The sequence below is a fragment of the Cervus elaphus genome, chromosome X (assembly GCF_910594005.1).
Source record: "Cervus elaphus chromosome X, mCerEla1.1, whole genome shotgun sequence".
In the NCBI taxonomy this organism is placed as follows: domain Eukaryota; kingdom Metazoa; phylum Chordata; class Mammalia; order Artiodactyla; family Cervidae; genus Cervus; species Cervus elaphus.
In genome coordinates this window covers 76,905,068-76,932,423 of record NC_057848.1, presented here as the reverse complement: position 1 = coordinate 76,932,423, position 27,356 = coordinate 76,905,068, and the positions used below count along the sequence as shown (strand labels likewise).

The 27,356-nt window shown below is 44.6% G+C and overlaps 1 protein-coding gene and 1 pseudogene across 1 annotated transcript in view; one reads left to right on the top strand and one right to left on the bottom strand.

Annotated features, from left to right (window-relative positions):
- Positions 1-2,390: 2,390 nt before the first annotated feature.
- NSDHL (NAD(P) dependent steroid dehydrogenase-like) overlaps positions 2,391-27,356 on the bottom strand; it is a 32,510-nt gene continuing 7,544 nt past the window's right edge. Inside the window, exons 2-8 of the mRNA XM_043896843.1 lie at positions 26,650-26,749; positions 22,886-23,044; positions 11,796-11,942; positions 7,417-7,545; positions 5,749-5,891; positions 4,466-4,568; positions 2,391-3,699 (exon numbers count right to left, since the gene is read on the bottom strand). Of these exons, the coding sequence (XP_043752778.1) occupies positions 3,367-3,699; positions 4,466-4,568; positions 5,749-5,891; positions 7,417-7,545; positions 11,796-11,942; positions 22,886-23,044; positions 26,650-26,712 (1,077 nt within the window). The 5' untranslated portion in view covers positions 26,713-26,749 and the 3' untranslated portion in view covers positions 2,391-3,366. The remainder of the gene's footprint in view (positions 3,700-4,465; positions 4,569-5,748; positions 5,892-7,416; positions 7,546-11,795; positions 11,943-22,885; positions 23,045-26,649; positions 26,750-27,356) is intronic.
- Positions 8,649-9,875, top strand: LOC122689371 (annotated as a pseudogene).

Below are 27,356 nucleotides of genomic sequence, written 5' to 3'. Positions count from 1 at the left end.
ATTCCTGTGCTGTCTGCCGAGCCAGCCTCTGCCTTGGTTCCAGTCCTTTCCCAGTTTGGAGTCAGGGACCCCACAGATGGAGGAGCTGGCCATAGGCAGCCCCCATCCCAGGCACACACTCTGGCCTCTGCCCCCTTGGCTTGTCCCCTTTGGACCCTCAGTCCAACTCAGGCTTCTCTGCAGCTGCTGGCCCCCATCCCACTGGCTCGAATTCTGTGTTGGGCCACAGTCATGTTTGAAAAGCTGATGATGGCTATGTGCCTCACTTGCCAAAAGACATACACTCACAGATGCCCCAAAGGCTGCGTCCAATTTATGGGGTTCACAAGACCTCCCGAATCCACACAAGAGTGCCAGGCCTGGAACCTCTGCTCCAACTAGGCCCGCTGGCTGCCCTGTTCCCCATTCCTTGGGATGCTTCCTTTGCTTGCAGCTGTTATTCTAGGATGCCAGGCCAGGCAGGTGGTGACCTGTTTCCTGAGCTCTGCTATCTGCTGTGGGGATACTGGTTGGCTCTGCCTGCAGGGAGCTCCCAGCCCGGGTGGAGAGACCAGAGGAAAGACAATTTCCAGTTAGGACAATCAGGGTAGCATGCATGACAGGGGCAGAGAAGGTTGGCTGGAGCATGGCAGGTGTCAAGCCAGGGGAAGAAGCTGGCAAGGTGGGCTGGGCACAGGCTGTTATGGACAGGCTGCAGAATGGATTCAGGAGAAAACTGGGCCCCACTAAAGTGTTTTTGGCAGAAGAGAGGCAGGGTGTAGATCTGTTTTAGGGGAGGACACCTGGATGGGTGTAGAGTCTGGACCAGAGTGGGCAGATAGATCAGCTCAGCCGTCTCAGTATATCAGACCCAGGTGTGGACAGGCCAGGGGCGGAAATAGGTCAGCCTGGCTGGGGAGGGGAGAGGGCCTGAAATGAGAGAGTTCCCCAATGGACGTGCAGCATTGGGTCTGTAGCTGTTCCCAAGCTTGGAAACAAGGGCCTTCCCTCAGGCCTGATTCTGCAGACAGAGGTGCCATGGGGGAGAGGCACAGACTGGGTCAGTTACCCAGGGGTCATTTTAGGGATGTGTGCTCCAAGGCTATGGCGGCAGTAAAGAAAACAGGATGGTGAGGTTGGCATGTTCAGCCTTACAGGGGCTGAGGTGAGGTTTAAGCTGGACTCACTGACCTGCTGGGAGACCACTTCAGTGGTTCAGAACCAAAGGCGGGGCTTGTGAAACAGAATCAGTTCTTTGGTGGGCCCCCAGTTTCTGACAAATCCCCAGGATGTGCGGAGCCCGTGGTTCCCTGGTGGTCACACTTTCCCCAAACAGGTGGGGGTCCAGAGCATTTTGGTCCTCGGTGCTCCTCAGTGAGGTCCACCACCTTCAGTCTTCCCGGACTGAGACCTTCCTTCCAGTGGCTCCAAAAGTGGAGTCTTCCATTTTGTGCCCTGGCCTTCTCCTCCCTCTCACCCAGCAGAGGAATCCTACAGCAAGCTGACTCCTTTTCAGGGCCTTCCACCAAGACTCCATTTCTAGTTCCATGGATGGCTGCATCACTGCTTGAAGTATTACTTCCTATCTGGGCTCCCAGGCTCTTTTTAGGGTGGCTAGAATGTTGGTGGCTTTTTGCCCCTTTGCTTGAACTGTCAATGATTTCCCAAGCCAGTAAGATAAAGTTCACCCAACCTCTTTAGCTTGACCAAACTCCTACTAGGGCTTCCCTGACAGCTCAGTTGGTAAAGAATCCGCCTACAATGCAGGGGACCCCAGTTTGATTCCTGGGTCAGGAAGATCCGCTGGAGAAGGGCTAGGCTACCCACTCCAGTATTCTTGGGCTTCCCTGGTGGCTCAGCTGGTAAAGAATCTGCCTGCAATGCAGGAGACCTGGGTTCGACACCTGGGTTGGGAAGATCCCCTGGAGAAGGGAAAGGCTACCCACTCCAGTATTCTGACCTGCAGAAATCCATGGACTGTATAGGCCATGGGGTTGCAAAGAGTCAGACACGACTGAGTGACTTTCACTTTCAAACTCCTACTGCTCCATGTTCCTCCTAGTCACAGGACGCTTCCATACTTCAGAGACACAACACACCGCTAACGAAACTATGACAAACCAATGCCTGTGACCCTGACCTTTTACCTTTAAACACCATCTAGTGGCCTGTACCCAGTGACTCTTCAACCTACACAGTCTTGGCTGGAAGCCATGTATCCCTCCTCGGAACTTACACCACCTGGTCTTAATTCCTGCCTTGAATTACAGGGCCTTCTGAACATATCTTAACTCCTTTATTCTAATTGCCTTAGGCCAAAGATCCTGTCTTATTTCTGTCTGTGTTCCCTCACCCTAGCAGTTCAGTTTCCCCCTAGGTTGGGATGAAGTTTGTATCACACACACTGCATGGCATGTACAATACCTTCAGTTTATTCCAATCTCCCCAGGTGCCTCCCCACTCTTGGACAGAGGTAGAGGAAAAAAAAAAAACAGACGTTTTTAAGATTACATTTCAATGAGTCTGAGAAGAAACCAGGTTCTATAAGAACAGGAAATAAAGAATGCCAATTCACTACATGTGCTGATTTTTAGGAACTGCCCTAAAGGGTTCTGTGAGCATGAGCTGTGAGGAAATAGCCCTATCTGTATCATCTCCAAGCAGATAAAGGAGGGGCTCTTCTCTCTGACCTTTCCCATGGCTTCCTGTCCACCTGCCCAGTGTCCCACCTTGCCATTAAAAGGACAAGAGGGCTCTGTGGATGGTAAGAAAGGTGTACATGAAAGAATGCTTTATGAAAAATGCAGGCAGGCACAGCAGCTGTACCTGAGAGAGAACTCGGGGCATGCAAGGAGGTGAACAACCAGCAGTCTTTCCCCCCGCGGGGATTGGGGGTTTACAGTTGTTCAAGCTTTCTAAGCTTTTTCTCTCAACTCTGTATCTATTTGAAATATACATTTGATGCCTCACATAACTTCTGCTTTTCTCTAGGGTATTTGTCATCTGTGGCTCCTTGAACAGTCTACATGGAAATAAATCTAGGACCCCCTCCTCAATCAGCAAATGGCTGTTTCTTCCCTACAGCTTCTTTGGTTGTGCACAGGGGACTGGAATGATTAAGGAACCCAGGGGTGGAGAGAACACAAAACACTTAGAATAGGAAGCTGCTGCCTTGTTTTAAGAAATCGACATCCAGTCCCACGAAGACGACGTGTCTGCTAATTTAACTGTCCTCTTGGTCACAGAAGGGTAGATGTGCTGTCATCAAACTGGCTGGGGGAGGCCTAAGCTAAGAAGACAATCACTGGGAGGAGGTTAGTTTATTGGTCTCCAGGGGAGAGAGTTATCAGCTAGGGAATGCATCGAAAGGCCAGGGCTGGGGGCGCCTCACATGACCTTGCGCAGGTGGTGAAAGCTCCGCACAGTCTTGTCCACAGCATCATCCATGGTGACCAGCGGCCGGTAGCCCATGAGTTTTTTGGCTTTCTCGCAGCTGTAGTAGTGGAACGTGCCGGCCAGTGCGACCCTCATTGGCGTGAAAGTGGGCTGAAGCTGGATGACAGGACTGATCACCATCACCAGGAGGGACACCAGGAGGGCTAGATAGTAGGCCAGCCAGTAGGGGATGTGGTACTTGGGGGCCTCGTAATTGAGGCCTGTCAGAATTCGGGACAGGAAAGTCCAGAAGGGGATGGGCTCGTCATTGGTGATGTGAAAAGCCTGCAGAGAGAACCAGAAACTAGGAACTGCTTCCCAGCAGTGTGGGGAGCGGGCCATGCTTGGAGCTCAGCTGTAGCCTGTTGGCTCAGCCAAGACCAATATTTTGAGAAGCCAGGGGCCGCTCCCTGCCTACCCACCCCAGTTCCTTCACAGGGCAGCTCAAAAGTAAGGTGGAGATTAAGCCCACACAGAGTGCAGCATTTCTCGTGGTCATCAAGTCTGCAAATGTCAGCCAGTGAGTGACAGGCCTTTTGGGTTTGCAGCTACAGGCAACTTTCCGGGGTAGTGGGGAAGGTGATGAAAGTTTAGCTGTGGGCCAGGATTTCAAGTGAAGCTTAGACTGTACTTGGGAAGGTACGTTGGTTATTTTACTAACTGTGTTAATCATGGTAAAGGATCTTATCTTCAGATGCTATGAATAGGTAGTATGACCTATCTCAAATGTGCTCCCTCCCCCCACCACATTGAGAATTCTGAGTTGGAAAAGGTCTGAAATCCAGGAGAGAAAAATGAGACCCCAGTGGGGAGGGGATTCCAAAAGTGGGAGTGAGAAACAAGGAAGGGGGACCTAGGAGTGTGCTCTCCCATCTCTGTGTAAGAGCTGACCTTCCCTTGTCAGCGGGCTTGACCATGGCCCAGTGGGATCCTAAGGCAGGTCTGCCAGGAAGCAGGGTCAGAGAAGCAGTGTGCCAGCAGATGGCATCACAGGGACACACAGGGGCAGGAGGGCCAGCCACTGTTGAGCGGGTGGAAGCAGGTGCATTACCTTCCCACCCAAGGCGGTGTCCCGGGAGAGGTGCTCCGCAGCCAGGATGTGTCCGTGGACCACGTTCTCCACAAAGGTAAAGTCTACCAAGTTCTTCCCGTTCCTGCAGGGGCACAAGGAATGAGTATCCTGTGCCTGGAGCACTCAGCTGCACACGTGGCGGAGCCCCACGACCCACCTTGGCAATGCCAGCCCAGGGACACCTGGGCATCCATGAGGATGTGCTGGAGGCCATGGCTCCTGGGCCTTCAGGGCCAGAGGGATATTTAGGGGCCAAGCCATGAAGCTGAAAGCCCCTAGCCCTGCCTGCCCCATCCTGGCATGGCCTATGCTGGTGGTGTCTTCTCTGAGCCCCAGTTTGGACAGCAGCTCTCAACTCCCTCCAGGGCACTGTGGCCTAATGCGTTGCTCTGGCCTCAAGGGTTCTCTACTATCTCTTTCTAGTCCTGCGGCAAGAGGCTGAGCGAGAGGCAGGGAGGCAAGGTGGCAAAGCACATGGATAAGGGGGGAAAGAAAGGAAGAAAAGAGAATGAAGGACGGACGGATGGATGGATGAATAGAAGGAAGGAGGAAAGGAAAGATGTATTGGGGACACAGAACCACTCTCATCACCTGCAGAGGCCCAGAGGAGGAATGTTAACACCTCCCCTTGCCTTCCTAGATGCAAGGAAAGTCAAGCCCTTGACCCTGGGACAATTGTTTCTCCTCTGAGTCAGTTTCCTGACTTTCCAAACATGGATACAAATATTTTTCTGGCCTGCCTGAGAGGGTTCATGGGGCAGAAATCCATGTCTCCCTGGAACCTGTGACTTTGACCTTATCTGGAGATGAGGTCTTTGAATATATAATTAGTTAAGATGAGGTTGCACTAGAGTAGGATGGGCCTTAAACCTAATGACTGGTGTTCTTATAAGAGGAGGGATCTTTTGGAAAAGACACACAGAGAAAAGCATGTCATGTAAAGATGGAGGCTGAGATTGAAGTGACATGTCTACGAGCCAAGGTTTGCTGGCAGCCATGTGAGGCTAGGAGCAAGGCCTGGAACAGACCCCCTCAGAGCCTCCACAGGGAGCCAACCCCACCAACACCTGGATTTTGGGAGTCCTGGACTCCAGCACAGGGAGTGAACCCATTTTTGTTATTCTCGGCCTCATTTCTTGTGGCAGCCATAGGAAATGGACAACCGGCAGAAGACAAGCTCACAGAAGCAAAGGGCCGATGGTGACTGACCCTTGCTTCAGGGGACGGGGGGCATGGAAGGGGGCAGTCAGGGGCCAACTTACCCAATCACGAACTTCATCTTGCCTTTCTTGGCTGCCTCGATGAGAATGGGGACCAACTGGGGGTCCCTTGGGCCAAAAATGCCATGAGGGCGGATGGCTGCGGTCAGGAAATTCTTCTCGGGATCATGGGCACCCAGGACTGCCTGCAGAAGAGTGAAGGGAGGGTGTGGGTTGCAGATACTGAAGAATTCTAGACTACTTCTCTGTCCCTTTCTCCACCCCAACACCCACATCTGAAGACACAGGACAGAGAGCTGGGTCAAAGCCAGTAAGATACAACAGAAAGGACTGGCCTTAAAGTACAGAGAAAGAGGGTTTGTCTCAAAAGGAACAAAACTTCCCAAAGATCTGTTAGGTTGTTGCTAAAAATGGAGATCGTGATGAAGCGAGATGGCCCATGTCAACTCATTCTACTGCCTCACTGAGGGTTTCTACTCTATGGTGGCAAAATCCTTGCTCATGTTTTGGTCTGAGTGAGTTCAAGTTACTTGCCGACTGTTCAAAATGATCGGAGTTACCCAAAGGGGTCTCATTTGTGTTGACTTGTTGGGTACTCTGCTGGAAATAAGGTAAGCCTATAAATGCCTCTGGGAGGCTCTCTGTGCTCCAAGGAGCAAGGGGACAGACCCAGGACTGGAGCTTGCAAATGGCAAGGCTTCCATCTCTGCACTGAGAGGCCTGTGGGTTTCCCAGCAGAGGAGCTCTTCTGGGACGTTCCGAGTCAGAGTAACAGCAAACAGATGAGGGGGGGGGTGCAGCTGGTGCTCAGACCACGCAGGGAGACTCAGGCCAATTCAGTGTTAAGCTTTGCTTCCAAATGTACTGGCTATGAAAGGAAACCTCAGTGGGTGCGGTCCACTACCAACACCTGGGAGAGTCACTCACAGCTGCCCAGCTAAGGTAAGCTGCCCGTGACTGATGAACACCCATGGTCCACAGTGTAGGGTGTCCTTCCGGTAATATTCTCCTGGACATTAGTCCTGGAGCTGGCGACTGTCAGAGTCCCCGTTATGTGGCCCAGACCACTGCTAAAACCAGGAGCTCCCTAGCGAAGCTGACTTGCCAAGTGGAAAACCACTTTCCCTTAAAGTAAAGCAAGATCCTTCCATTGTTTGCTTTTTTTTTTTTTAAAGAGGAGGGGGTGCAAGAGTACTAGGAAGGTGTATTCAAATGAAAACACACTTGAGTGTTTAGCTGAGTTTTGCTTGCTGCTTTGGATTATCATAAATTGTCTGATTTCTGGAGCAGAGGTTGAGTGCAGGCTCTAGAGCTGCACGGCCTAAGGAAGCTTCTGAATCTCTTGTGTATCAGCTGTCCTCAACTGTCTTCTGTAACCTGGTGAAGATCATAGTACCTGCCTTAAGGGGTCATTATGAAGCTTAAATGAAGCAGTTCCCCATAAAACACACAGTAGCATCTGGCTACATTAGGCTATTCTGTTACTATTTTTTCTGTTATCATCTTTTTTTTTTTCATTTGTTTTTATTAGTTGGAGGCTAATTACTTTACAATGTTGTCATCTTTAGAACTGAATTTCATCCACAAATTTTATTTAGGCTTCAGAATACTAACATTCTATGTTCATAAACATTCTACTTAAGAATCTAAATCCTGCAAATGTTCATGGAACTCATTTGTCACCGACTCAACCAGTTGTCAGGTACATACTCTCTCTTGTAAGATCTTTGTCTCTGTGTAGTAGTCAATTGGTTTCATGGCATAAGGGAGGTCTTCAGTTCCATTCTTGATGTCAACACCCTCAAAGATGACACTGGCACTGCTGGTTAAAATGAGTTTCTGGCAGAGGAGAAAATTATATGTAAAAAAAATGAGTCAGGAATGATCACTATATAAACACAATGAAGGTCACGTAGGAAAGGAAATCAAATGGCACATGTTCACTTTCTTTACTATGATGCCTTCCCTTTTCAGGCCTTCTTTAAACAATGCAAAGATCACTATCTTTTGCAGGTATGAGGATTTGAGACACATTATGGTATGACATTCTAAAACAGTGGATTTTACATTTTCCCTCGTCTTATCACAACTGAAGGATAGAAGACACTTCTGCTCCCAACCTTGGCACATCAGTATACACACACAGGCATGGTGAAATGCTATTTGACAGGAAGGTGCTCTCTTATGAGGGTCCCCAGCTTTCAGCTATCTGGTTATGGGAAGCCCATCCTAAACAGAACACCATTAGCTCAAATCACATCTCTATCACTTTTATTCAACATGGTCCTGCAAGTCCTAGCCAGCATGGTAGGATAAGGTAAACAACAAACTATTAAATATAATGATTTGAAAAGAAGAAACAAAACTATCACCATTTGCAAGTGTTGGAAATGTCTATATACAAAACACTACAAACATACAGAAAATGTTAGACTTCAGCAAGTTGCAGAGTACAAAATTGATACACAAAAATTAGCTGTGTTTCTATGCAGTAGCAGTGGAAAATGAAAGATATTTTAATCACCAGAAGTGAAGTATATGGAATAAATTTAACCAAAGATATACAGAACCTTTATGAAGTAAAGTAAAAGGTCTAATGAAAGGCATTAAAGAGAGAGAGAAATACATAGCAAGACTCCATATTGGAAAAGATGTCCATTCTCTCCCAAATTAGTTTTAGGTCTGATGCAATTACACTGACATTTCCAATAGGCTTTATCAAGAACTTGACAAGCTGGTTCTAAAATGTGTATGAATGAGCAAAGGGCTAGGAATAGTCAAGCAGAACAGAGTTGGGGAGTGACTTGTCCTACACTAGATACTGAGGTTCATCCTAGGGCAGGGCACAGGGGCCTGGGCACAGACAGGGCCATGGAGCACAAGAGCCGGAACAGGCCTGCAGAGACATGCTGCATAGGGCACTAAACATCAGGGAAGGGACGATGGTACAGTACATGCTGCTGAGCACCCAAACATCCTCAGAACATATACAGACAGAAATTCCTGGTGGATTAGAGATGTAAATGTGGGAAGTAACACTTTAAGCCTTTGAGAAGAAAAGCAGTCAATGATCATTTCATCTCTGTTGAGAGAGATTCCCTAAATACCACATAAAACCCCCACTTCCTGCACTGCTACCCACTGAGCTATCCTGCCACTTCAGTGACTATACCAGACTGTATTGTATTTCAAGACAAAGAAATCTCAAAAACATAATGCTGCAGCAAGAACAAGTGCCTTATGAAAGGAGGCAAAAAAGGAACCAAGAAGAAAGTGGTTGACCCATTATCTAAAAAAGACTGGTATGATGTGAAAGCACCAGCTATGTTCAATATAAGGAATATTGTGAAAACACTCGTCATGAGGACTCAAGGAACCAAAATCGCATCTGATGGCCTCAAAGGTCATGAAGTGAGTCTTGCTTATCTGCAGAATGACAAAGTAGCATTTAATAAATTCAAGCTAATTACTGAGGATGTTAAGGGCAAAAACTGCCTGACTAATTTCCATGCTATGGATCTTACTCGTGACAAAATGTGCTCCATGGTCAAAAAATGGCACACCATGACTGAAGCTCATGTTAATGTCAAGACTACCGATGGTTACTTGCTTCATCTGTTCTGTGTGGGTTCTACTAAAAAACGCAACAATCAGATTCAGCAAGACCTCTTAAGCCCAGCACCAGCAGGGCGCTTACCTCAGTTGGGCAGCTGTGAGTGACTCTCCCAGGTTTTTGTAGTGGACCGCACCCACTTAGGTTTCCTCTCATAGCCAGTACATATGCAAGCAAAGCTTAACACTGAATTGGCCTGAGTCTCCCTGCATGACCTGAGCACCAGCTGCCCCCCATCTGCTATTACTCTATCTGCAAGAAGATGATAGAAATCATAACCTCAGAGGTGCAAACAAATGACTTGAAAGAGGTGGTCAGTAAATTGATTTCAGATAGCATTGGAAAAGACATAGAAAAGGCTTGCCAATCTATTTATCCACTCCATGATGTCTTTGTTAGAAAAGTAAAAATGCTGAAGAAGCCCAAATTTGAATTGGGAAAACTCATGGAGCTACATGGTAAAGGTGGTAGCTCTGGAAAAGCTACTGGGGACAAGACAGGTGCTAAAGTTGAACGAGCTGATGGATATGAGCCACCAGTCCAAGAATTTGTTTAAAATGCAGACTTTTAATGGTGACAAATAAAAGATCTAATTTGTGGTTAAAAAAAAAAAACAATGTTGAGGGGGAAAAAAGCAAGTTGCAGGAAGGTATATTCAGTATATTATTTTTACAAAGTTTTAGAATTTCTGTTTTGGCTGTGCCACATAGCATGCAGGAGGACAGCAGTGACACTGAGGATGGGTAAGGGCACGACTACAGCATCACTAGTAATACTGTCACCTCAACGTTCTGATGAGTGTATGGGTGCTATATTATTCTCAGATCTTTTCTGTATGCCTGGGATGGTCGAATGAAAAAACAGCAGAGTGCAATTCACAGAGCTCAAGTTAACACAGGCACAGTAGAAAGTAGTAAGGAGTGTGAAATTTACAACTGTCACTTGATGTGCTCCTCCACAAGTAACCAGGGGCTACTAATGTTGCTTAATAGGTGAGGAACCAGATTTGGAGAACTAAGTGATGCCTCTCTGCTAGTAACTCAGAACTGAAAAGGTACAATATCCTTGTAATGTAGCTTGCTGCATTGTTATAAACCCTGGTTCTCTGGATCACCATAATGGGGTACCAGCCACTAGCAAAAACAGTGCCCCTATCAGCCAAGCCCCTGATGCTTGGGGCAGTGACAGTGACATATGCCACAGATGCTTTGCGAACAAGAGAAGAGAGCTGTTGCCCAGCCTCTGGCGTCACCAGTTGGCACAACAAGAACAGGCAACGTTTGGAAAAATAATATGACAGTTCCTTAAGACAGTAAGGATGATCCTATATGCAAGACAGCAAAAGAGACACAGATGTAAAGAACAGACTTTTGGACTCTGTGGGAAAAGGTGAGGGGGATGATTTGAGAGAATAGCATTGAAACATGTATATTACCATAAGTAACATAAATGACCAGTGTGTGGTTCGATGCATGAAGCAGGGCACTCAAAGCCACTGCTCTGGGACAACTCAGAGGGATGAGGTGGGGAGGGAGGTGGGAGGGGGGGTTCAGGATCGGGGACACATGTGCACCTGTGGCTGATTCATGTCGATGTATGGCAAAAACCATCACAGTACTGTAAAATAACTATCCTCCAATTAAAATAAATAAATTAATTAAAAAAAAAGCTTAAACACAGAATTACTATATGATCCAGGAATTTCACTCCTGGATATTTACCCCAAAGAAGTGAAAGCAGAAAGTGGAGCAGATTACTTGCATACCCATGTTCACAGCAGCATGATTCACAATAGTCAAAACAGCCCAGGAATCTACCAAGGGATGAATAAACAAACAAAATGCAGCATAGACCTCCAATAGGCTGTTATTCAGCCTTAAAAAAGAAGGAAATTTTGACTCCACTACAGCCTGGATGAACCTGGAAGGTGTTATGACAAGTAAAGTTAAGTCAGACACAAAAGGGCACATGTTCTATGATTGCACTTGTGTGGGGTCCTTAGAGGAGTCAGAGAGCAGGATGATGGGTGCCAGGGGCAGGGAGAGGGGGAGTTAGGGTTTAATTGGTACAGATTTCAGCCTCCTTAGGAAGATGAAAAAGTTCTGGAGATGGATGATGGTGGTGGTTGACAGCAATGTGAATGTGCTTAATGCCACTGAACTGTACACTTAAAATGGTTAAAATGGTAAATTTTATGTTTTATATATATTATTGATATTAAAAACATGTTTTTTAAAGCACAACAAAAAACACAAGCAATTTCTAAATTTTGTCACTCTTTAACCAAAGACTAATAAGGCTTAGGGTCTTCATATGGTTTGCTCAGCAGCTCCCAGGGCCGAAACTTTAGGCTCTTTGCAACACTTCAGGAAGCAGGCCTAGCTAGCCCAGGAAGTGAACAAAAGCCCTGGCCCCCACGCACTTGGGAAAAGCCATCACACATTCTTGACAGCACTCATCCCAGATTTCCCCTTACCTGAACCCCAGCCTCTTTGCAAGTTTCAATGACATTCTTGGTGCCAATGTAATTCACTCTATAAAAGAGTTCCTTGTTGTTACTGAATGGTGGGGGCGATGCGCAGTGGAAAACTGTGCTTACACCTTTCAGAGCTGGGTACAGGTCCTGGAAAGCAAACAAAGACAAAAAAAAAAAAAAATCACTCCTGCTTTATACAAGTAAACAGCCTCCTCACATTCCCAGGCTCCAATCTGGGGCATGAAGGTGTCTTGCCCTTTCATAAATCTTCAGTCAACACAGAAATACATTCTTACTGTAAAAGATTCAAAGACACAGAAGTATATGAGGTAGAAACCATACTGTCCCTTTAACCACCTCCCTCCCCACTACCTCGGCCCCAATAAAAACTGGTTTGGGGCATAAGAAGCCTGTAGGGTCCAGAAAAAGTCAACATCTGTGCCTTTGTGCCTCATGGGTGGTGGATGGTGGGTGCCAGGTGGGTGGGAAAATCCAGGGCACCTGGAGTTAAAACTCTTGGGGAAGATGAGCCCATAGATACAGATTATGCATCATATGAAAGTCCCATACTGCAAAAGACAGTGTAAATATCCTATACACAGGAGTAATCCTTTCTGTGAAACTAGACATACAACAAAGAGTAATCAGAGATGGATTGCTACAGGGAAGCAGAGCTCCTGAGAGAAATGGACATGATCAATGGACATGCTGCTGCTGCTGCTAAGTTGCTTCAGTCGTGTCCAACTCCTTGCGACCCCATGAACTGCAGCACGCCAGGCCTCCCTGTCCATCACCAATTCCCGGAGTTTACTCAAACTCATGTCCATTGAGTCGGTGATGCCATCCAGCCATCTCATCCTCTGTTGTCCCCTTCTCCTCTTGCCCTCAATCTTGCCCAGCATCAGGCTCTTTTCAAATGAGTCAGCTCTTCACATCAGGTAGACAAAGTATTGTAGTTTCAGCTTCAGCATCAGTCCTTCCAATGAATATTCAGGACTGATCTCCTTTAGGATGGACTGGTTGGATCTCCTTGCAGTCCTAGGGAATCTCAAGAGTCTTCTCCAACACCACAGTTCAAAAGCATCAATTCATCGGTGCTCAGCTTTCTTTATAGTCCAACTCTCACATCCATACATGACTACTGGAAAAACCATAGCCTTGACTAGACAGACCTTTGTTGACAAAGTGTAACTTTCCTTCCAAGGAGTAAGCATCTTTTAATTTCATGGCTGCAATCACCATCTGCAGTGACTTTGGAGCCCCAAAAAATAAAGTGCCATGAAGTGATGGGACCAGATGCCGTGATCCTAGTTTTCTGAATGTTGAGCTTTAAGCCAACATTTTCACTCTCCTCTTTCAGTTTCATCAAGAGTCTTTTTAGATCTTCTTCACTTTCTGCCATAAGGGTGGTGTCATCTGCATATCTGAGGTTATTGATATTTCTCCCGGCAATCTTGATTCCAGCTTGTGCTTCTTCCAAGCCAGCGTTTCTCATGATGTACTCTGCATATAAGTTCAATAAGCAGGGTGACAATATACAGCCTTGACATACTCCTTTTCCTATTTGGAACCAGTCTGTTGTTCCATGTCCAGTTCTAATTGTTGCTTCCTGACCTGCATACAGGTTTCTCAAGAGGCAGGTCAGGTGGTCTGGTATTCCCATCCCCTTCAGAATTTTCTACAGTTTATTGTGATCCACACAGTTAAAGGCTTTGGCATAGTCAATAAAGCAGAAATAGATGTTTTTCTGGAACTCACTTGCTTTTTCAATGATCCAGCAGATATTGGCGATTTGATCTCTGGTTCCTCTGCCATTTTGAAAACCAGCTTGAACATCTGGAAGTTCATGGTTCATGTATTGCTGAAGCCTGGCTTGGAGAATTTTGAGCATTACTTTACTAGCGTGTGAGATGAGTGCAATTGTGCAGTAGTTTGAGCATTCTTTGGCATTGCCTTTCTTTGGGATTAGAATGAAAACTGACCTTTTCCAGTCCTGTGGCCACTGCTGAGTTTTCCAAATTTGCTGACATATTGAGTGCAGCATTTTCACAGAATCATCTTTCAGGATTTTAAATAGCTCAACTGGAATTCTATCACATGCACTAGCTTTGTTCATCATGATGCTTCCTAAGGCCCACTTGACTTCACATTCTAGGATGTCTGGCTCTAGGTGAGTGATCACACCATCATGATTATCTGGGTCATGAAGATCTTTTTTGTACAATTCTTCTGTGTATTCTTGCCACCTCTTCTTAATATCCTCTGTTTCTGTGAGGTCCATACCATTTCTGTTCTTCATTGAGTCCATCTTTGCATGAAATGTTCCCTTGGTACCTCTAATTTTCCTGAAGAGATCTCTAGTCTTTCCCATTCTATTGTTTTCCGCTATTTCTTTGCATTGATCACTGAAGAAGGCTTTCTTATCTCTCCTTGTTATTCATGGAACATTGCATTCAAATGGGCATATCTTTCCTTTTCTCCTTTGCTTTTCACTTTTCTTCTTTTCTGAGCTATTTGTAAGGCCTCCTCAGATAGCCATTTTGCTTTTTTGCATTTCTTTTTCTTGGGGATGGTCTTGATCCCTGTCTCCTGTACAATGTCATGAACCTCCACCCATAGTTCATCAGGCACTCTATCAGATCTAGTCCCTTAAATCTATTTTTCACTTCCACTGTATAATCATAAGGGATTTGATTTAGGTCATACCTGAATGGTCTAGTGGTTTTCCCTACTGTCTTCAATTTAAATCTGAATTTGGCAATAAGGAATTCATGATCTGAGCCAGCTCCCTGGCTTGTTTTTGCTAACTGTATAGAGCTTCTCCATCTTTGGCTGCAAAGAATATAATCAGTCTGATTTTGGTGTTGACCATCTGGTGATATCCATGTGTAGAGTCTTCTCTTGTGTTGTTGGAAGAGGGTGTTTGCTATGACCAGTGCGTTCTCTTGGGAAAACTCTATTAGCCTTTGCCCTGCTTCATTCTGTATTCCAAGTCTGTACACCATAATTTGGCCCCAGGTAAATCAAATCCCTTATGACTATACAGTGGAAGTGAGAAATAGACTTAAGAGACTAGATTTGACAGGCAGAGAGCCTGATGAACTATGGACAGAGGTTCATGACATTGTACAGGAGACAGGGATCAAGACCATCCCCATGGAAAAGAAATGCAAAAAAGTAAAATGGTTGTCTGAGGAGGCCTTACAAATAGCTGTGAAATGAAGCGAAGTGAAAAGCAAAGGAGAAAAGGAAAGATATTTCCATTTGAATGCAGAGTTCCAAACAATAGCCAGGAGAGATAAGAAAGCCTTCCTCAGCAATCAATGCAAAAAAATAGAGGAAAACAATAGAATGGGAAAGACTGGAGATCTCTTCAAGAAAATTAGAGATACCAAGGGAAGATTTCATGCAAAAATGGGCTCAATAAAGGACAGAAATGGTAGGGACTAATAGAAGCAGAAGATATTAAGAAGAGGTGGCAAGAATACACAGAAGAACTGTACAAAACATCTTCACAACCCAGATAATCACAATGGTGTGATAACTCACCTAGAGCCAGACATCCTAGAATGTGAAGTCAAGTAGGCCTTAGGAAGCATCACTATGAACAAAGCTAGTGCATGTGATGGAATTCCAGTTGAGCTATTGAAAATCCTGAAAGATGAGTCTGTGAAAGTGCTGCACTCAATATGCCAGCAAATTTGGAAAACTCAGCAGTGGCCACAGGACTGGAAAAGGTCAGTTTTCATTCTAATCCCTAAGAAAGGCAATGCCAAAGAATGCTCAAACTACTGCACAATTGCACTCATCTCACATGCGAGTAAGGTAATGCTCAAAATTCTCCAAGCCAGGCTTCGGCAATACGTGAACCGTGAACTTCCAGATGTTCAAGCTGGTTTTAGAAAAGGCAGAGGAACCAGAGATCAAATCGCCAATATCTGCTGGATCATTGAAAAAGCAAGTGAGTTCCAGAAAAACATCTATTTCTGCTTTATTGACTATGCCAAAGCCTTTAACTGTGTGGATCACAATAAACTGTAGAAAATTCTGAAGGGGATGGGAATACCAGACCACCTGACCTGCCTCTTGAGAAACCTGTATGCAGGTCAGGAAGCAACAATTAGAACTGGACATGGAACAACAGACTGGTTCCAAATAGGAAAAGGAGTATGTCAAGGCTGTATATTGTCACCCTGCTTATTGAACTTATATGCAGAGTACATCATGAGAAACGCTGGCTTGGAAGAAGCACAAGCTGGAATCAAGATTGCCGGGAGAAATATCAATAACCTCAGATATGCAGATGACACCACCCTTATGGCAGAAAGTGAAGAAGATCTAAAAAGACTCTTGATGAAACTGAAAGAGGAGAGTGAAAATGTTGGCTTAAAGCTCAACATTCAGAAAACTAGGATCACGGCATCTGGTCCCATCACTTCATGGCACTTTATTTTTTGGGGCTCCAAAGTCACTGCAGATGGTGATTGCAGCCATGAAATTAAAATATGCTTACTCCTTGGAAGGAAAGTTATGATCAACCTAGATAGCATATTAAAAAGCAGAGACATTTTGCCAACAAAGTTCCGTCTGGTTAAGTCTATGGTTTTTCCAATGGTCATGTATGGATGTGAGATTTGGACTGTGAAGAAAGCTGAGTGCCAAAGAATTGATGCTTTTGAACTGTGGTGTTGGAGAAGACTCTTGAGAGTCCCTTGGACTGCAGGAAGATCCAACCAGTCCATCCTAAAGGAGACTGGTCCTGGGTGTTCATTGGAAGGACTGATGCTGAAGCTGAAATTCCAATACTTTGGCCACCTCATGCGAGGATTTGACTCGGAAAAGACCCTGATGCTGGGAGGGATTGGGGGCAGGAGGAGAAGGGGACAAGAGAGGATGAGATGGCTGGATGGCATCACCGACTCGATGGGCATGGGTTTGAGCAGACTCCAGGAGTTTGTGATGGACAGGGAGGCCTGGCATGCTGTGATTCATGGGGTCGCAGGGAGTCGGAGACGACTGAGCGAGTGAAATGAACTGAACTGAAGTGAACTGAAATAACAGGGAGGGAACACAGTCCCCCCCTTCAACAGAAAATTGGATTAAAGGTTTACTGACCATGGCCCTGCCCATCAGAACAAGACCCAGTTTCCCCCTCAGTCTGTCTCTCCTATCAGGAAGTTTCCATAGCCTTGTATCCTTCACTATCAGAGGGCAGAAAGACAGAAAACCACAATCACAGGAAACTAACCAATCCGATCACATGGACCACAGCCTTGTCAACGTCAGAGAAACTATGAGCCATGCCATGTGGGGCCACCCGAGACAGATGGTCATGGTGGAGAGTTCTGACAAAACATGGGAATGGCAAACCACTTCAGTATTCTTGCCTTGAGAACCCCATAGACAGTATGAAAAGGCAAAAAGATAGGACACTGAAAGATAAACTCTTGGTCAGAATGTACTGGAGATCAGTGGAGAAATAACTTCAGAGAGAATGAAGAGACGGAGCCAAAGCAAAAACAACACCCAGTTGTGGATGTGTCTGATGATGGAAGCAAGGTCCGATGCTATAAAGAGCAATATTGCATAGGCACCTGGAATGTTAGGCCCATGAATCAAGGCAAGTTGGAAGTGGTCAAACAGGAGATGGCAAATGTGAACATCGACATTTTAGGAATCAGTGAACTAAAATGGATTGGAATGGGTGAATTTAACTCAGATGACCATTATATCTTCTACTGTGGGCAAGAATCCCTTAGAAGAAATGCAGTAGCCATCATGGTCAATAAAGGAATCTGAAATGCAGTACTTGGATGCAATCTCAAAAAGGACCGAATGATCTCTGTTTGTTTCCAAGGCAAACCATTCAATATCACCACAATCCAAGTCTATGCCCCGACCAGTAACGCTGAAGAAGCTGAAGTTGAACAGTTCTATGAAGACCTCCAAGACATTCTATAACTAACACCCAAAAAAGATGTCCTTTTCATTATAGGGGATTGGAATGCAAAAGTAGGAAGTCAAGAGATACCTGGAGTAACAAGCAAATTTGACCTTGGAGTACAAAATGAAGCAGGGTAAAGGCTAATTGAGTTTTGCCAAGAGAATGCACTGGTCATAGCAAACACCTTCTTCCAACAACACAAGAGAAGACTCTACATATGGACATCACCAGATGGTCAACACCAAAATCAGACTGATTATATTCTTTGCAGATAAAGGTAGAGACACTCTATACAGTCAGAAAAAACAAGCCGGGGACCTGACTGTGGCTCAGATCATGAATTCCTTATTGCCAAATTCAGACTTAAATTGAAGAAAGTAGTGAAAACCACTAGACCATTCAGGTATGACCTAAATCAAATCCCTTATGATTATATAGTGGAAGTGACAAATAGATCCAAGGGATTAGATCTCATAGAGTGCCTGAAGAACAATGGATGGAGGTTTGTGACATTGTAAAGAAGGCAGTGATCAAGACCATCAAGAAAAAGAAATGCAAAAAGGCAAAATGGTTATCTGAGGAGGCCTTAGAAATAGCTGAGAAAAGAAGAGAAGCAAAAGGCAAAGGAGAAACAGAAAGATGTATCCATTTGAATGCAGAGTTCGAAAGAATAGCCAGGAGAGATAAGAAAGCCTTCCTCAGTGACCAATGCAAAGAAATAGAGGAAAACAATAGAATGGGAAAGGCTAGAGATCTCTTCAAGAAAATTAGAGATACCAACAGAACGTTTCATGTAAAGATGGGCACAATAAAGGACAGAAATGGTATGGACCTAACAGAAGCAGAAGATATTAACAAGAGGTGGCAAGAATACACAGAAGAATTGTACAAAAAAGATCTTCACGATCCAGATAACCACGATGGTATGATCACTCACCTAGAGCTAGGTATCCTAAAATCTGAAGTCAAGCAGGCCTTAGGAAGCATCACTAGGAACAAAGCTAATGGAGGTGATGGAATTCCAGTTGAGCTATTTCAAATCCTGAAAGAGGATGCTGTGAAAGTGCTGCACATAGTATGTCAGCAAATGTGGAAAACTCAGCAGTGGCCACAGGACTGGAAGAGGTCAGTTTTCATTCCAATCCCAAAGAAAGGCAATGTCAAAGAATTTTCAAAGTACTACACAATTGTATTCATCTCACATGCTAGTAAAGTAATGCTCAAAATTCTCCAAGTCAGGCTTCAACAGTACGTGAACCCTGAACTTCTAGAGGTTCAAGCTGGATTTAGAAAAGGCAGAGGAACCAGAGATCAAATTGCCAACATCTGCTGGATCATCAAAAAAGCAAGAGAATTCCAGAACAACATCTACTTCTGCTTTATTGACTATGCTAAAGCCTTTGACTGTGTGGATCAGAGGAAACTCTGGAAAATTCTTCAAGAGATGGGCATACCAGACCACCTGACCTGCCTCTTGAGAAATCTGTATGTAGATCAAGAAGCAACAGTTAGACTGGACATGGAACGACAGACTGGTTCCAAATCAGGAAAGGAGTATGTCAAGGCTGTATACTGTCACCCTGTTTATTTAACTTTTATGCAGAGTACATCATGAGAAATGCTGGGCTGGATGAAGCACAAGCTGGAATCAAGACTGCCAGGAGAAATATCAATAACCTCAGATGTGTATATGACAGCACCTTTATGGCAGAAAGCGAAGAACTAAAGAGCCTTTTGATGAAAGTGAAAGAGGAGAGTGGAAAAGTTGGCTTGAAACTCTACATTCAGAAAAGTGATATCATGTCATCCGGTCCCATCACTTCATGACAAATAGATGGGCAAACAGTGGAAACAGTCCCAGACTTTATTTTTTTGGTCTCCAAAATCACTGCAGATGGTGACTGAAGCTATAAAATTTCCAGACGCTTGTTCCTTTGAAGAAAAGTTATGACCAACCTAGACAGCTTATTAAAAAGCAGAGACATTACCTTGGCAACAAAGGTCCATCTAGTCAAAGCTATGGTTTTTCCAGTAATCATGTATGGGTGTGAGTGTTGGACTATAAAGACAGCTGAGGACCGAAGAATTGATGATTTTGAACTGTGGTGCTGGAGAAGACTCTTCAGAGTCCCTAGGACTGCAAGGAGATGCAACTAGTCCATCCTAAAGGGAATCAGTCCTGAATATTCATTGGAAGGACTGATGCTGAAGCTGGAACTCCAATACTTTGACCACCTGATGTGAAGAACTGACTCACTGGAAAAGACATTGATGCTGGGCAAGATTGAAGGCGGGAGGAGAACGGAACGACAGAGGATGAGATGGTTGGATGGCATCACCAACTCAATGGACACGAGTTTGAGTAAACTCCGGGAATTGGTCATGGACAGGGAGGCCTGGTGTGCTGCAGTCCATGGGGTCATAAAGAGTCAGACATGACTGAGCGACTGAACTGAACTGAAAAAAGGTACAGAGACTTAGGCTAAGGCATAAAGAGAAAATAATAGCATGTTACCATTTTGTAATGTTTTGTGAAGCTTTCCTGTAGCTCAGATATTAAAGAATTTGTCTGCAATGCAGGAGACCTGGGTTTGATCCCTGGGTCAGGAAGATCTCCTGGAGAAGGGAATGACAATCCACTCCATTATTCTTGCCTGGAGAATTCCACGGACAGAGGAAACCGTGGGGTACAGTCTGTGGTGTTATAAAGAGTTGGACACAACTGAGCGACTAACACTACTACTACCATTTCGTGAAATCTTAAAGTATTAATAGTAAAATCTAGGAATGATCAATAGATACTAACATCGCCAAAAGAAAACCATGAATTATGTTCTTAGATACACTGATTATTAGCATTTTACCACAACTTTCTCTATGTAGACATGATTTTTTCTTTGAAACCATTTGAGAGTAAGCTGCACATAGCATGCCACTCTGCCTCTCAAGTCTACCCCAGGCCTGTTCTAAGAACTGGTAATCTTCTTCATGATTAGATTCAGTCTTAATACTTTTGGCAAGAACATCACACCAGTGACATCATGCCTTCTCAGGGCATCACCCTAGGAGGATCAAGATGGCAGTTTGTCTCATTGTTGGTAATGTTGATCCAATCATTTGGTTAAGGTGATGGCTGCCAGATTTGGGCCAATAAAAAGGTACCTTTCTCTCTGAGCAATCAAAAAGTAATGGGGTGATCATTAGAGATCCTGTGAATATCTTACTCCCCAGCAACCTTCCATCAATTGATTTCAGCATTCAGTGGTGATCCTTGCTTGGAACAACTTATTAACATGCTACTTGCAAATTGGTAAAATGTTTTTACATTTTATTTTTTAATTAGAATAAGTTGCTTTACAATGTTGTGTTGGTTTCTGTCATACAACAATGTGAATCAGCCATAATTTTATACATATATATAGCCTCCCTCTTAAGCCTTCCCCCAACCCCATCCCACAGCGGGCTACAATTCTTGGCGTTGCAAAAGAGTTGGACACAGCTCAGTGACTAAACAAAAATGGTGAACTTTTAATTTTAGCTTTCATTTTTACTTCTTTACTTGGCATTCCTCTGTAATCTTTTCTTCAGTAATTCTATGGATGTAGGGATTCTTGTTCAATTCATTACAATCCACTACAATTATCTTTTGTGAGGCTCAAAATGTCCCAAATTTGGCCAGTAGAGGCTCTTCAAATTGGTTCCTGTGTCCTTTTAACATGTTCTAAATTAGTTTTTGAGTACTTTGTTAGTTTCATCCTAAGAAAAATGTCCCAGGCTCACCTTGTACTACCTACCTCTGCCCCAGATTCCTGAATAGGATATTTTCCCAAGGACCCCTGGTTCGTTTTATGGGCAATGGTGTATAGAAAGTAAAATCTGAGTAGTACAAGTGCTTATTGCTATTGGGGTATTGATCCATGATGCCCCAAAGGAAAAAAACCAAACCAGAATCAGATCCAGCCTTTACCCCTTTATTCCACTAGAAATATGATACAAAGCATAGACATGACTTTTAAGTTTGTAGCACCCACATTAAAAAAGTAAAAAGAGGCAATTCCCTGCTGGTCCAGTGGTTTGGACTCTGTGCTTCCAGTGCAGGGAGCCTGGGTTCAGTCCCTGGTCTGAGAACGAGGATTCTGTGACCCTCGCAGAGCAACGAAAAAAATAAAATGCTCAGATTGAGCAATGGAGGAGGAGGTGGGGGAGGAGGATTATAACCCTAGAATGCCACCCGCAGCAAAACTAGCATTTGTGAGTGAGGGGAAAATAGCAACGATAGCATGGGAGTTGGGCGGAGTTGTTTGAAGGGGAGCTGCCTTCATGGAGCGCATGTTCTCTGGGTGGGGGAACAGATACCTAAGTTGACACAGAATATATCAGCTATGCCAAGTGTTATGCAGAAAGACAAAGCCCAGGGAGTAGTACCTGGTGGCTCAATGGCAAAGAATCCACCTGCCAATGTAGGAGATACAGGTTCGATCCCTAGTTGGGGGAATATCCCACATGCCTGTGGAGCAACTAAGCCTGTGGGCCTCAACTACTGAGTCTGCGCTCTAGAGCCCTGGGAACTGCAACTACTGAAGCCTGCACCCTAGAACCCCTGTTCCACAGTCCAGTGCAATGAGAAGCATGTGCACCACAATGAGGAGTAACTCCTGCTCACCAAAACTAGAGAAAAGCCCGAGCAGCAGTGAAGACCCAGCACAGCCATAAATAAATAAATAAATAACCACACAAACAAATAAGAAAAAAAAAACACAAAGCCCAGCAATTTCACTTTTAGATATATACTCTGGAGTAGCAGTCGGCATTCTACAGCCTGTGGACCTTTTGTCATTAAAGTTTTATTGGTACGCAGCTGCCACCACTCATTTATGTATTGGCCATGGTTGCTTTTGAACTATCTGTGCAGAGTGCAGTAGTAGTGACATAGATAACAGTTATTGATTCTCACTAGTAACAATAGGTGTGTGTGTTAAATTCTTTGTTTTGTGTGTGTGTTAAATTCTTTCGTATAACTTCACAATTTTTCAAAAAAATTTTTTTCTTTTGGAAACAACAATTTGGCTGGCCTCTGAGCAGGGGAAGTCTGGTGGTTTCCCTTCAAGGGGCCTGGGGCAACTGGCAAGGCTAAATGGTCTGTTACCTGTTGGCTGCAAAGGTCACCCAGGAAAAACTGCACGCGAGGATTGTCAAACCCTTGCCGAATGTCAAATACATTGACAGCATAGCCTCTTGCTAGTAACTGCTCCACCATGTGCTGACCCAGGAACCCAGAGCCTCCAATCACCGTGCACCTCTTGGCCTGCAGAAAGAGAGAGATGGCAGGGGGTAAGGATATGCTGAGAATTGGAAGCTCTAAGAGCCCGGATTCATACATCATGAGCCACTGAAATAGCAGGTCCATCTCTTAGTTTGAAACTTTTATTGAGTCAAGTTGGAAGTTTCAAATAATTCTGGTGTTTTATCGCCCATGGCAACCTTCTCTCCTGGGATTAGTAAGGAGGGAAGAGATAGCAAATGATACTGAGGCAGACTTTGGTCACACTGGATGACCTGAGGAAAGTTCCCTGGCTGTCCAGTGGTTAGGACTTGATACTTTCGCTGTGGTGGCCTGAGTTCAATCCCTGATCAGGAAACTAGGATTTTACAAGCTGCATGGTGTGCCCACCCCCCTACCCCCACCAAAGTGATACCTTCTTGCTCCCGATAGCTGATCCCTGGGCACCTTTAAAGCATAAAACAAACCACACACACACCCCAAAAAAATCCAAACATGCCATTCACTCAATTGACAGTGTGCACTTAGAACATTAGAAAAAAGAAAGTAGAGTTTCCATACTTGCAGGGGCTCTCCAACCACTACAGGGCTGGGCTCTGTGGCTTTGGGCTCATCACCTAAACCCTTCTCCCTTTAGCACATCCATCTAAGACTGTGCTGTTGCCTGATGGGATCTCCTGGTGGGGATATAGGGAGGATCAGTGAGCTGTTCATCAGCCAGGCCCAGGGCTTTGCTTTCCCTTCTCTGAGCTCTAAGGAAGTTGACATATTAGGTGAGAGCTATGATGCTTGCATTTCAGCTCTGCAACAAAGGTACATCATGCAAAATGCCTTCAGACTGTGGTGTTGGAGAAGACTCCTGAGAGTCCCTTGGACAGCAAGGAGATCCAACCAGTCAATCCTAAAGGAAATCAGTCCTGAATATTCATTGGAAGGACTGATGCTGAAGTTGAAACTCCAATACTTTGGCCACCTGATGCGAAGAACTGACTCACTGGAAATGACCCCGGTGCTGGGAAAAATTGAAGGCGGGAGGAGAACAGGACGACAGAGGATGAGATGGCTGGATGGCATCAGTGACTCAGTGCACATGAGTTTGAGCAAACTCCGGGTGATAGTGAAGGACAGGGAAGCCTAGCGTGCTGCAGTCCATGGGGTCACAAAGAGTCAGGCATGACCAAGCGACTGAACAACAACAACCCATGTACTCTTCTGGCTAAATTCCAACTCTGTTGACTGGGGATAATGGAAGGACAGAGCACCACATGCAGGACTTAAATATTCTGACTCCAGGGAGCTGATGCAAAACTGTAGCTGGTGCATGCTGATGAAGCTGGCTACAAGGGGCCCTGGAGGAGGACTTGTTATACCTCTCCTACCTGGGGTCTTTCTAAAACCATATCTGGGCTTCCTTAAGACGACAAACTCCAATTTTTCTCTGAACTTATGTATAGTAAATCAAAGTTGGGGACAGAAAATAGAGATTTTAAAGAAATTCTGCTGATTAAAAAACCAACCAACCAACCTGCTATGTATTCCTTAAATACCTATATAATTGAGACATTCAGGAGACTGTAGGGGAGCCAGAGCCTCTTCTATAGATCTGCCCCTCTCAACCTGGCATCCCACCTGCAATGGAGATGGCTCTGAAGCTTCAGCATCATTTGTTCAGGCATTCATAATCTCCTGACAGAGACAGCCTCACTATGTTACCCTCCCCACCAAAGTATCTTTTAAGCCCACTGTTGTCTATGCTTAGATGACTGCCATATATCAGCATGCTACATTATTCACACCTTTACTAAAATTTCTAACACATGCCCAAAGCATAGGCAAATGAAATCCACAAATCCCACTCGATCTCCCTTTTGGCAATTCCTTCTCTTCCTGCTTTCCCCAAGTCAGCTGCACAGGCTTTTTAGAACAACTCCAAAGGAGTTCAGAGTCTCTTGTTTATAGTATTTGGAGTCAAAAGTTACAAACTGCTTCAAAAGTTTGACAGTCTAATTTAAGAAAAATAAAATAACCTTGCTATCATATCTAGTGCAATTTCTTTTTTATTGATTTATTTTTTAAAAACATTTATTGGAGTACAGTTGCTTTATAATGCTGTGTTTGTTCAGTACAATTTCATTTCATGATTTTAAAGTAATCCTCTCTTTGACAGAGTGATGTGGGTTCTTATATTGAAATGTTGCACCCATATTGCCTGGAAAGCATGGGTAAGCAGGTATGCCAGAGAGAGTTTTATAATGATGAGAACAGAGCTGGCATTTACCCCAGAGAAGTCAGACTGTGATGGGGCCACGATCCTCAGTTATAGGTTTTATGTGAAATCATCACTTACTTTTCATGGCCATGAAAGATGATGTGGTTCAAGTGGGTCCAACAGACAAGAAGGAATATGTACTAATAAATAAGAATGAAATTCCAAATTGGAAACAGGTAGTGAGACTCAAGAATGGGTTATTGTGGGGAGTTATACAATCAACACCTTGGAGACAGTTTTAAGAATAGGGAAGAAAGCCATCTAGAAAAAATATTTCATTGCAAAATGATCTGGCGATAACAGAATATTGTAGGTCCCTGGGTTTCTTCCAATCTTTTCTGTTTTCCCTTTTCATTAGCAGTGGGCCCTTTTCTCAGAGAAGTCTTACACAGAATGTATGTGTAAGTTAGGAAGAAACTGTTTTTTTATTATAGTAGTTTAAATGTGTAACTTTTACTTCCTATAAAGTCAATTGATGAGAAAAAACCACCATCCTAATCCAGACTGTTTTTAGTTGCTGAGTATCAGTAAAACCGTGATGCATACAAATGAACTACAGATGGCAAGGACCTCTGGTGGTTTGTCTGAGCACTAGAATCTCAGATTAATTCTCAATTACAGAGGCACAGAGAAGGCCTTACTCTGAGCTGTACACTAAAACCACTGTGATTTGGTGACCTGTGGCAACCTCTTGGGAAGCTTCGATTAAGTAACATCTGATATGAACACATTTTGCCTCAGTGTGATTTCATGTCTGAAGTGTTAGTTCATTGAAAGCGTAATGAACCCTCCCTTCACAGATCTTTGTAAAGCATCTCCAGGAGGCCTGACAATTCCTTCAAGTCCCTTCTGACACTGGCGAGTTTAGAGTTTAGGTGGCCTTGCTAGTGCCCTTCTGGCCCTGGGAAGACTTCTGCGATTATACCCAGAAGCACAGTCTAACCTGCTGGAGGCCACATGAGGGCACCTAGGTGACAGGCAGTAGTTACTGACATGTGTGTGAGTGAGCTGCCTGGAACATATACCTCAGGGATCCCATGACTGCAACTGGGTGTGTGAGCCCAGGGCAGACCAGTGAAGGAAACCCCATTCCTCCCCACAAGCTGGGCCCAGCCCAACCTGCAGAATTGTGAACAAAGAAACGGGTGTTGTTTTAAACTGCTAAGTTCTGATAGGGTTTGTTACAGAGCAGTAATTGAAGAATTAAATAATGACATATCTTCTATAAAGAAACAATTACTCAACACTAATTAATTTAATATGGGTAACCCAGAGCTATGTTTCAATGGCGTGCTGTTATGTATGTGCCAGACTTTCCCCTTATCTGGTTTTGGTTAACCTTTTTTATGTCAGTACTCACTTTTGGAATGTCTTCTGTCAAACATGTCCTTGTTGGCTCACCAGCTGCTTGTTCCATTTTCATTCCAAATGCGGCCCTTTCTGCAATCAACGTTTGTCTCCTTAAAAACATATTTCGAGGCAGACATTTATGATATATAAATTGAAATATATTTTAGCTGTTAGTGTGTTGTGTGGATAACATCCCTCCCACCCCTGAGTTTTCACAGAGTACTCAACTGTAGCTGCAGCTGCTGGAAGAAGCACTCTGTGAACATTCCTGGGATGCAGACTGTCCTCTGAGATGGGCCTGGGTGGGCCCATAACTCACTACCATATACTTGGACTAGAGGCAGAATGGGAAGCCACTTAAATAACCCCATTCATCAGTTACAATGAAAAGACGATCTCTGGCATCACAGTTTTTCCCAGGGCACTCATGCACTTCAATTACTCTCTATTTCTCTAGTGTCGATCAGTAGAGAAATGCACAAAATGGAGGCCCAGATTCCAGTCCCGGCACTGCCAGAAAGTGTATCAATCTGCTCAAGCCATTTCTCATTGCTGCAGCTCAATGAAACAGACTCATTGCTCATCCCCATGATGCCAGGGCATGGGATGCTAGGAGGAGGAAGAATAAGAGGAGATGGAGCTCTCCTCCTTGATGGAATTAAAGCCACCCTGACCATATATAGAACTTAGAGTGTCTTGGGTCATCAGAAACCCCCT